This window comes from Tympanuchus pallidicinctus, unplaced genomic scaffold (assembly GCF_026119805.1).
Source record: "Tympanuchus pallidicinctus isolate F22 unplaced genomic scaffold, pur_lepc_1.0 scaffold1, whole genome shotgun sequence".
NCBI classification, from domain to species: Eukaryota; Metazoa; Chordata; class Aves; order Galliformes; family Phasianidae; genus Tympanuchus; species Tympanuchus pallidicinctus.
The window spans coordinates 31,181,810-31,192,636 of NW_026294618.1; the positions used below are offsets into that span (position 1 = coordinate 31,181,810).

The window sequence follows — 10,827 nt, forward strand, 5'->3', positions numbered from 1 at the left end:
CTGCCACTCCTGCCGTTAATTACAGTTCCCCTGCAGAAGGCCTTGCAAGATGCCTGAATTTGCCTTACAGTTACATGATTTACAAAATTCACACAGGTTAAAAACAAAGGAAAAAAACAGAAAAAGGCTTCTCTTGAAAAATATTAGAAATTATTTGAGAAGTACTTGAAAGTTACAGCTGATGGTACAGATTAGTTCACTGGAGTAAATTTAATGACATCAGACAGGCACTCGTAAGAGACAAAAAATTATCCGCAGCGCTCAGAACTTGCTATTCTGATTCATTTTCCTTATCAATAACATGCAAATGAAACTCGCTTCTCTTTACTTAGAGAAGGAGGAATCGCAGTCAGAATGCACGCTTGAGTGCCCCAGAATATTAGAATAGCTGCAAGGAGCAACAAAGTCATGCATGGTTCCTGCCATCAGCAGCCCAGATCTATTTCCTTCGTTTTTATTCTCCTTTGCTCCTATCAGCAGCACACAAACCTAACAAATACAGCCCTTTGTACGAGAGCTCTGTGCAGCCAGACCTCGTGTCCGTGGAATCCAAACTTGTCTCCCGAAGACTAACAATTAGCGATGCTTTTCATCCGACCACCAGCATTAAGCTCCCTGTGCAACGCAGTTGCCATTTTATCCCGCTCAACACCCTTCATTTTTACACACCCTTGCAAGCGCACAAAATCTCAGGCAAATGAAGCAAATCAGCTTTGACACGTTCCACAATTACAGCTAGCTTGCATCTTGAGTCACACGTCTCATGATTTGTCAGAAGCCATGTGTTCATTTTTTGTTTGTTTGTTTTCTAGCAGAAATAAGGCAGGCTCAATTCCTAACGCAATTGTTTTGAAATAAGGGAGCTCTTAATCATTAGCAGGTACAATCTTCAAATCAACCTTTTATCCACACTACATCCTCTTCTTGTCTAAGCCCATTTGTGTGAAAACAGGCAGCAATACCAAGCGGCACTGCGATGCTTCTGGGCAGTATTTCCCTAACAAGCAGTTTGCCACCAAGCAGCCCTTGCACCCAGCTCGTTAACAAACCAACACAACACCAAGTGAGCTGTGTGCTGAAATAAAGCAAAAATAATAAGTCTAAGGAGTGGCATGGGCCCATGTAACACTTGCAAGTTCCAGGAAGTTTATAAAAAATTCAGGAACCAAATGCAGTCAACACGTGCCTCTTATTTTCCTATGTAAGAGGAAAGTAAATATATTCTACATCTATGAGATTGAGCATACACAAAAATTTTATTTTTAAGAAAAAAGCAGAGTAAGCTTCATTTCATTGTAAAATCTACAAAGGTGAAAAGTCTCATTTCACTGCAAGTGTTATTTACTCACTCCCTTCCCTTTTCTGCTTCTACAAAGAGGCAAATGAAGGGACTTCATTTATTTAAAACACAGTATTAAGTTTTCTCTGGGTGAAAACTTCTTTCTTCTACTTTAGGAAAAAGAAAATAATCCTCTTATAACACTATTAATTTGTTAATGTGACAATTAGCATTACAGTAGAAACCAAAAATGAAAAAGTGCTTAAACACAGAAATTCATCTTAGTTCTATGATTTCTTCCTTTCTGGTAAATCGTGAAAAGAAGCAAAACCAACACCAAATATTCCTAGTGCTCTCAGAGAGAGAAGGGAAACCAAATAAAAAAAGACTTTGAAGTCAGATTTAAGTGACGAAAAAGGAAATTAAATCACTTTTTAAAAGGATACTTTACAGCTTTGTCAGAAATAGAAAAGCTCATGACAAGCCAAGAGAATGACGGAAAGTCGTCTTAATCTCAAAAGGAGAAAGTGGAAGCAGGGAAAAAGCCACAACAGATGTACAAGTAGTTACAATTCACGCAGCTCTAAGCTGAAAGCAGGCTGGACTACAAACACAGATCTTAAAATTTGATGTCGAAATTGTGATGTCAGACAGTAAATAAAAAGCAGGGATATTTTTTACTGCCAGCCCCACCTAGAAGAAATTCTAGCTGGTTTCTTTCCTTCTCCTGCCAGTATTTCTGCAGCATTTAACTCTGAATGCATAGGACATGCTTTTGTAAGGGGAATAATGAGCTAATTCACTTCTGTGATGATTCCGTCATGTTTCTTAAACATTACCGTAACAGGAATCTGAATTTCATTAGTGGAAAAATTTCAGATCTTAAGTATGACCAATGTTTTCTACATTGCATTATAAAGCATTACCCTCAGCTTTGCCCCTCACCTCCTACCCCAGCTCTGCTTGTGACAGAAGAACAGCAGGGGAACACACAGCACACAGCCACTGCGACTGACGCTCAAAGCACCGTTACCTTCCAACCAGGCCCAAGTGCTCATATTTTCATTCTGCATGACACTGCAGAATAATTCAGCATCCGAATCTCAACAGATGAATCAACAGCATCACAACTTAACTCCTCAGTCAGATGGGCACTGCACAACGCAGCTGTGTGCCGACTCTTTCAGACACCAGCTAAAAGATAACCCCGTTCCGGACTCTTCCCCAAGCACTGCACATACTGAAACGTTCCCCAAAGTGCAGCTGCTTTCCCCCCGCACCAATAGTTAATATGCTTAACAATAAGTTTCATTGTACATCTTTCCAAAGGACACATTTCCACAGCAGGACAACAATAAAATCTGCCAGTCAGCTACCTTGATCTCAAGATGCGAGTTCAATCTCACCAAAACCAGCACTCAGCCCAGCCTTAACTATTCTGCTATACAGCACATTACCCAAAACAAGCTCCAAATAGAATTACAGTAATTGTTGCAATACATCTGACCATCAATCAAACCAAATAGCCCGTACCGCTCGCTATTGCCTCAGCACCACAACATTAGGAATTGCAGGAACATGCAATTACTTTTCTCTGGATCGCTTTGATTTCTGAGAGGGGCAGCTTGGAAGGAAAACGGGACACAGAGGTAGAAACTGGAGAATTTCAGTACCTAAAGGGAGCCTACAAACAGGAGGAGAATCAACTCTTTGAAAGGGTTGGTAACTGCAGGACAAGGGAAATGGTTTTAAGTTGAGGGAAGGAAGATTTTGGATGTCAGGGGACATTCTTTACTATGAGAGTGGTGAGGTGCTGGAACAGGCTGCCCAGAGAGGTTGTGGATGCCCTGTCCCTGGAGGTGTTGGAGGCCAGATTGGATGGGGCCCTGGGCAGCCTGGTGTGGTATTAAATGGGGAGCCTGGTGGCCCTGCCTGTGGCAGGGGGTTGGAGATTCATGATCCTTGAGGTCCTTTCCAATCCGGACCATTCTGTGATTCTGTGAAGAATTCACAATTAGCCCAAAACATTTTTTTGTTTCTCACACACTTCCCAATTATTTGTGACCTCACAAGATAAGTCAGTAACCCCTGCAGAACACGTATTATTTTAACATACACAACCTCTACTGAAATAAACAGACCTTGATGAAAAACTACCCACTCCAAGAAGATACATCTTTTCCAACCTTAATGATTCTATGGCTCTATGGCTCTATGAAAAGACACAACCTGTTATTCAACTATTTTGTGCTTTTAATAGGTGAGGTCTGAGCAGATAAAAATCCCCAAGCCTCGGCAGACAAACAGGCTGCTGCAGGTTTGCAACTCACTGCACAGTAAGTTAGGAACAACAGTAGCAGCATTTTCAGCTTGGTGGACCACTCAGCTGTGTGTGTTACTCTGGGCTTGCATGTAAACTATACTCAACTTACTGCATATGTTTTGTTTTGGTTTTTTTCCTTTTAAAAAATAATTCTGAAGCGTGCCTTACGAAAAATAAGGAAATTTTAAAAATTTTTAAAATAAGACAAAGAGAAGGCACACTTTGGAATCTTAACAGTCCTCCGGGGTCCATCTTTCAACACTTCAGTCTCAGTCCAAAGGAACAAGTGCAGGACAGCTCACTTTGCCATGCAGTGGTTTGGTCCTTAGCTGTGGGAGTAATGTACACAACAGCAATGCTCCTCTTTTGGAGCTAAAAGTCATGTCAGTTTACGTATGTCCAATAGCAGCACTGAAAATGAATCCCAAATCCTTGCCAGGGACCAACTCACCTCACAGGTTTTCTTACCATCACTCATATGCCTTCCAGATCACCTTCCAAAATACCAAGACCTTCATCAAAATACATTTAATAACTAGAACAAGGTGATGGTGCAGCTGTCGGATTCAGTGCCAGTTTTCCCTCTCCTCCCTGTTTCTCGAATACTTTCACAGCACAGGATTCCCTGAAGAAATGAATCACTTAGTGCTTGGTTACTTATTAAGAAACCAATTACTAAACAGCAACCATACTGCTGCCTGAAACACTCTGCTGTGTCACAAACAATGAAGGTCAGTGTCAGTGTACAGTGCCAGTGTCCCAGTCCCACCAATTCTCTCTTTCTGTTTACACTAAGGTGCACGAAGTTACATAGAATGAACACTGAAACGGCCTAAAAATAAATTGTCATTTTCACTTTGAATCACATTTAGCATTTGAGGGCAGAGGAAGAGGAAGTGGCAGATGCTAGCAAAACAGCAGCAAACATTTCTGAGAACAACACAGCACACCGCACTGCCTACGAAACCCATGGCACTGCCATCCTACTGGGTGCGAGTTCTCTGCCATCTCCTTCCTCAAGCACCATCGACACAACTGAAATTGTAACTCAACAGAGAAAAAAACCACCACGGTTGTGTGGATATTTTAAATAAGAATGAAGCTAATGCAGGAGTTCTCATCATACGCACTGCGTTTGCACTCTAGAAGACCTAAAGCAGCCGTAGGGTAGCTTCACATCATCACAGCACATCCCGAGTCACCTTCAGCTGGCTGAAGCCCCCCGTCCTTCCCCAGAAGGAACAGCCCCAGCAGACTCCCAGGCCCTCACCATCTCCCTGACGTCGGTGTGGGGCCCGCGCTGCTGAGCGCAGAGCTCGAGCTGAATCATCCCACAAGCATTCTGGTGCTGCTCATTTTTCAGACAGTTCAGCTCCCTTACCCGACTGACCGCACACTTGGATGGGCGCATAAAGGATGCGGCAGAATTGGACGGCTTTCAGCAACGGCACGCAATTAGATCAGCGACACTCACATGGAACTGGAACATGAAAAAACAATTACCCCGGTGTCAAATGATGCACCGTGGCTTGTTTGTGTGCCGAGGCCCTAATAAAAATGTTTCAAAGCCTATAAGCAATTTGCTCCCCCAACTCGGCACCGGTGATCTACTGACTCCTCAGTTTTCATCCCCTCTCACGAGAAACCCCCAGTCCTTCAAAATTAAAGGAAAAGCAGTGCTTCGCTCAATTTTCACAACTGATAGAAGAAAACAAAAAACATCCCTACCTGCAGAGTCCTACCACCATCCTGCTGCTGTGTCACCTGCAAACAGACTCCTAAGGACACAGCTGTCAGAAAGCCTCTGTCCCAACACAAACTGTAATAGCGACCATACAAACACTCAGCTGGCACGCTGAAAGTAACAGCCTACAGCCTCTGAGCAAGAATCGGACAGCTTCACCCCCAAATGCTGACTGCAGGAAAAAATACAGAACCATCTGAGTTGAAAGAAAGCCACTTCAGAATACAAAACATAGCAGAATGGCTTTTCTGAATTCATGTATTTTCTTGTAGCATTACAAGCCTGCAACAGCATTAGCTTGTAAGGAAACAAAGTTTTCTTTTGCTGACCAAAGAGAAAAATCCAAGTAATTTACAAGGTTAAAATTTTAACAAGTTTAACATCATTTGCATCAATTGAGCTACAGCAATAGAATATTGAAGACTGTGAATTTCAGTCTAATATTAAAAAGTCACATCCAGTAAGATTTCCTAAGTAAATGTTTTCACAAAGGAGACAAAACCAGAAGCATCATTCGCTGAGAAATACACGCTCTGCAAGATCCACATAAATACATCTGTAATAAGTAGCATCAGTTTGCAAATAATAAAACGGGAACTGGGGCTTAAATCCCATCAGCTGTTGCACAGAGCCTTTATGCCCCTCTAGAGCAAAAGGCTTTACAGCACTACATTCAGTGGTATTTTTGATTCTTAGCTTTTCTCGGACCCCTCTGTAGAGTTCAGTGCAAGTTCAGGGTACCCGAGGGTAACATCAACACATGACAAAGACTGCTTCCTTCAGAAACAAGGATCAGCATCTTAAAGGTGGGTATTAAAAAAGAAACAGAGGTTCAAACAAACCAACAGCAGCCTCTCGCTTCAGCTAACGATTCTCAGGTCACAGACCAACAAGCTTTTGTTTAATGAAACAGGACATCCTGAGAACCACTTCTTTGTATCAAGTGTAACCGACACCCTGCAAATACGCTTTTGCACCTGAAACGTCAAGAGATACAAAGTTCACACAACTTCCACAAGGGAAGCTAAAGCAAACACAAGGAAGGACAGTATCAAACGCAAAGTAACCAACTTCTTTTTCTCCCCTCTCCCACTCCAAGGTCGGACAGAGCAGAACAGGAAGACTTACTGATCGGTGCTGAACGCTAGAAGAAAGCTTTCTTAGGAATAAAGGAGCAGGAAAGGAGAAAGGATCTAGTCACTACCATATCTTCAAACATACGTACTCACACTCGAGGCCAAATTGTAAGACGTACACCTGACATCCTTATATACTTACTCTGACTAAATTAGGTATTTACCTACATTCCAGCAAACAAAAAATGCTTCGAAACAAGAGTCCGAATGAACTCATTTCTCCTTAAGATTTCTTAGCTCAACCTTTCAATTTTTCTTCCTCGCTTTCTCTGTCCACGTGTCTCTTACATGCTGATGATATAAAAGAATCTCAAACCCATCCCACACCAAAGCTGCACCTCCAATCTTTGAAATATGAAACACCTTAAGAGAAAAGTTCATATCAAGTTTACCAAGTCATTTGCGATTGTTACTTGAAATGGATAACACGTTCTTAAAAAAAAAAAAAAAAAAAAAAAAAAAAATTGATTTTAAAATATTTGTTAATAGTTTAAGAAATCATGCAGAAATATCAACACTTTAAAATTCCTGGTAGAGTTTCTTTATTATCTTTAATCTTAAGAAAATGGGAAAGTATTACCATCCAGGAACACTTTTTCAACAGGACAATTGCTATCAATGTTTTGACACCCACGTGTGTTACAAAGCATTGGCAAACCCACTTGATGGTTTAGAAAAAGACAACCACAGCACAATATATAAACTGTTCTAAGTGCAGTCAGCACCCACGATTCATGTTGTGGCATTCACCCACATGTGTCTAGAACAACACACATGTGAGCAGGGCTTATTGGCTGGGATGGGGACTGTTCTCTTCCCTGTGGTGTGAGCTCAAAATCATCCACACCTCAGTGCTGAGCTCAGAGCCACCGCACACAGCCTGGAGAGAAGCTCTGCTGGGACAGGCAGGGTTCAGCCTCCTAGGTGTATGTCATTTGCAGGTAGAGAATGAATTAGAACGTGGTACAGAAAACAACACGGGCAACAAGTTGCTAACAGGCATGTGTCAGACACCTGAAGTTCAGTTTCTCAACTAGCACAGCTCACAGAGTGCTAGAAAACAGAGATAGACAGATGGATGGATGGATGGATAGGTTCAGGCCCACCATTGCTAGCAAGAATTACACCACTGCAAGGCAGTACCTTTACTACCACAGACCCTCACCTGTTATGAAAGCACACAGTAAGAAGAAAAAAAAGGATTTAAAACAAAACGAAACAAAAAAACAAGTAATCCAACAGCAAAACAACTTGCATCTGCTCTAAGAACCCGGCAGCTCACCACTGCCGCACACAGCAGGCCCTGCACCTCGGAAACACGGGCACCGCGCACGGAGGCCCGGGCCGATCGCCGCCGCGGCTCGGAGCCATTGTGCGTCCGCGCGGTGCCCGCGGGCGCGGGGCGCGCCGCCGCCTGCTGGCGGCACTGCTGACGACGTTGCTGGCGGCCCCGGCCGCGCGCCTCGCTTGGCCCCGCCCCTCGGCGCGCCCCCGTGACGCGCCGCGCTGCGTGCCCGCACGGCGCCTCCGCGCCTCGCGCAGTGCGGCCGCGCGCTGCGCCCCTCGGCCGCGTCAGAGCCGTGAGGGGAGAGAGGGGCGCGGGGGGATCGGCGCGACAGAAGCGAGTAAATGCAGTAATAAAAAAATCTGGAGGGGAAGGAGAAAAAAAATAATAAGGAAACAACTTCGGAATTTTTTTTTCAAGTTGCTTTTTTTTTTTTTTTTTTCCTCCCCTCCTTCTTTTTGCGGGAAATTCAATTTTTCTCGGACAGGCAGCTCAGGGAGGGGAGAAAAATAAAAGGGAGAAGCAGCGAAGCCCCGCACGCGGCGCGCGGCCGCGGCCCGGCGGTGCCTTACCAGGTTCTGGTAGCTGCGCGGATGCTCCTTGCCCGTCCAGTCCGTGCGCTTGGGCAGCAGCTGCGGGGGGAGCGGAGAGCGTGAGCGGGGCCGGGCCGGGGGCGGGAGGCAGAGGGAGGGGGCGGGGGGGCCGCGGGCGGGGCGGGCCGCGCTTACCTCTTTCTCCGCCACTTCTCGGATCAGGACCTGCGGCAGCAACAAAAGGGGGTCGGGGGACAGGGAAGGGGGAAACAGAGACAAAAATTAGATAGGAGGACAGAGGGGCGGTGGGCGCGCGCCGCTCCCCCCCCCCTCCTTCTCCTCCTCCTTCCCCGGCCAGGCCCGGCGCCATCCGCCCGCCCGTCCGCCCGCGCGTCCCTACCTGAGCCGCTTGCTGGCAGGGCCCGTCCTCCAGAAAGCGGGCGATGAGGAAGTAGAGCTCTGCGGGGAGAGGGCAGGGTGAGGGCTGCGGCTCCCGGCCCCGCCGCCCGCCCGCCCGCCCGCCCTTTCTTCCCCCTCCCGCCCGGCACTCACCCGCTCGCAGCTCCGCCGTGTGCCTGCCGCCGCCGTCCCCGGACATGGCGAGGGGAAAGCGGGAGGTGCGGGGGGGCCGCGCCCGTCACCGCCGGCTCCGCGGGCAGCGCCTCGGCTCCGGCATTCGCCCCGCGGGCAGCGCGGCGGCGGGAGGAGGAAACAACAACTCGCGGCCGCCCGCAACGCCGCCGCCACCGCCAGCCGCCGCCAGCGCGATCCCTCCGCCCGGAGAAAGAGTCCCTTCCTCCTCCGCTCCGCGCCCCCCGCCTCAGCCCCGCCGCCCGCAGCGCCCCTCCCCCCGCGTCCCTGGACGCAGCTGCCGCCGCCCGGTCGGGGAAGGAGGGCGGGCGGCCCGCGGCTCCCGCCCCGCCGCGCCGACACCGAAGGGAGCGCTTTGACTGGCGGGCCGGTCGGCTCGCGCGGGGAGAAGATGTCGGAGCGGCGGAGGCGGGGCGGGCGGGAAGGCGGCGGGCGGGATGAGGCCGCTTTCTCTGCGCCGAGCAGGCGGGCGGCCGGAGCGCGGAGGGATACGGCGCGCGGCGGTGGGAGGCGGGGCCGCGCGGGCAGCGGGAGCCGGGAAGTGGCCGAGCGGAGTGGCGCAGCGCGGAGCGGAGCGGGCAGGGCGCCCCCGGGCAGCGCGGCCCCGGTGGGGGGCGGGCGGCACCGCGACCCTCCTCCTCCTTCTCCCTGCTGCCGCTGCCCGCGGGCTCCCCGCGAGGCGTCGGAGCGCGTAAGTGACGCGGTGCTGCGGTTCCTGGTGCTGCTTTTAGGACAAAAAAAAACCAAAAAAATGTCGCTTTTTAAATTTTTTTTTCTTGCTTGCTTTCTTGCTTTTATTTTATTTATTTTATTTTTTTCCCCTAATCGCTGCCCTCCTCGCACAAAAGCGCTGCCAGAGCGATCGTGGCGCCTTGGTTCGCCGCTCGGTAAGGTAACTGCCGGCCGTGCGGAGCCGCCGCGGGGCTGCGGGCACGCGTGGGCCAAAGCGGGACGAAAGCGGTACAGATAAATCAAGGCCTGGCCGTGGGCACCCTCTATTTAAAAAGGCTAAATAAATGCAAATGGACGAAGATCATAATCCCAGCCCGGTAAGTAGGGCTGTCGCGAAGCGCAGCCATCCGCGGTGATGGTTTCGCGGCGCGCCGGGCCCGAGCCGCGGCCCTGCCTGCCCGCCTGCCTGCCTCCGTGCCCGGGGCTGCTGGGCCGGCCCCGAGCGCGCTCTGATCGCTGTGTCCGGAGCTGCCCTCGTTTCGTGCGTCTCAAAATGTCCGCGTCTCCCCTTTTGTAACAGTCCCCGTTCTGTCTTTGGGCTCCTCTTTAAATAAACGCTTCGGCCGAATCGAAATGGCAAAATTAGATCTTCCGGCGTCTAATAAAGGCTGATGAAATGAAGTGACTCGAGTCGTTCTTAGCGCTGTACAACGCGTGCGGTAACGTCTCTCGGAGGTGGCTCTCACAACAAAGGGCTGCGTGAATGCTGCGATTAACGTTTTAATTTCCCCTGATGTTTACATATAGGAAAGCAGACTTATGTACAGCATCAACTACGCGACGAGGAAGAGGGGATTTGTAACAGTTAAAGAGTCTGAAAGCAGATGAAAACTGCTGTGGATGTACTGAGCTTGGTCGTTCTGCAACGGCTCGTAACTTTCCGTGATGTGTTTCAAAATACAGCCACAGAATTGAAATGTTTTGATGCTAAAATAAAGGTTTTGTCTCTGATTTAATATTTTAGAGGGTCTCCCAAAATGGAATCCCAGTCCCTGACTCAGGCCTGACCAACAGCAGTCCTCCAGACGGCACCTAATGAGAGCTCTCACAAATGCACATCCCGCTTCTTCTTACTGATGAGATCTGATTTTTTCCTTGCTTATTTGTGGCTTTACATGAAGCCCTGCTAGCCACAAGAGAAGATGCGGGGTTGTAACTGTTTGGTGAGACGTGCTGAGGCCAGTTGTAAGAATTCCTGCAGCAG

The 10,827-nt window shown here is 48.4% G+C and overlaps 2 protein-coding genes across 3 annotated transcripts in view; one reads left to right on the plus strand and one right to left on the minus strand.

The window, feature by feature from the left end:
* Nucleotides 1–9,077, minus strand: part of PHIP (pleckstrin homology domain interacting protein) — a 100,111-nt gene extending 91,034 nt beyond the window's left edge. For both annotated transcript variants that reach the window (XM_052694345.1, XM_052694334.1), the window contains exons 1-4: nt 8,853–9,077; nt 8,701–8,759; nt 8,496–8,525; nt 8,340–8,399 (exon numbers count right to left, since the gene is read on the minus strand). In XM_052694345.1, the coding sequence (XP_052550305.1) occupies nt 8,340–8,399; nt 8,496–8,525; nt 8,701–8,759; nt 8,853–8,898 (195 nt within the window). In that variant the 5' untranslated portion in view covers nt 8,899–9,077. The remainder of the gene's footprint in view (nt 1–8,339; nt 8,400–8,495; nt 8,526–8,700; nt 8,760–8,852) is intronic.
* A 43-nt stretch (nt 9,078–9,120) lies between these two features.
* On the plus strand, nt 9,121–10,244 carry LOC128086131 (translation initiation factor IF-2-like). Its single transcript, XM_052694402.1, has 2 exons — nt 9,121–9,582; nt 9,740–10,244. The coding sequence occupies exons 1-2, from the start codon at nt 9,283–9,285 to the stop codon at nt 9,785–9,787; spliced, it is 348 nt and encodes a 115-aa protein (XP_052550362.1). The 5' UTR covers nt 9,121–9,282; the 3' UTR covers nt 9,788–10,244.
* Nucleotides 10,245–10,827: the final 583 nt, after the last annotated feature.

What these genes read in the sequence shown, in the direction of transcription:
- LOC128086131 (XM_052694402.1), top strand. Translation starts at nt 9,283, where the DNA reads ATGTCGGAGCGGCGGAGGCGGGGCGGGCGGGAAGGCGGCGGGCGGGAT. An exon ending in CCCGCGAGGCGTCGGAGCGC is followed by an intron (nt 9,583 to 9,739) that starts GTAAGTGACGCG and finishes CTCGCACAAAAG; the next exon opens with CGCTGCCAGAGCGATCGTGG.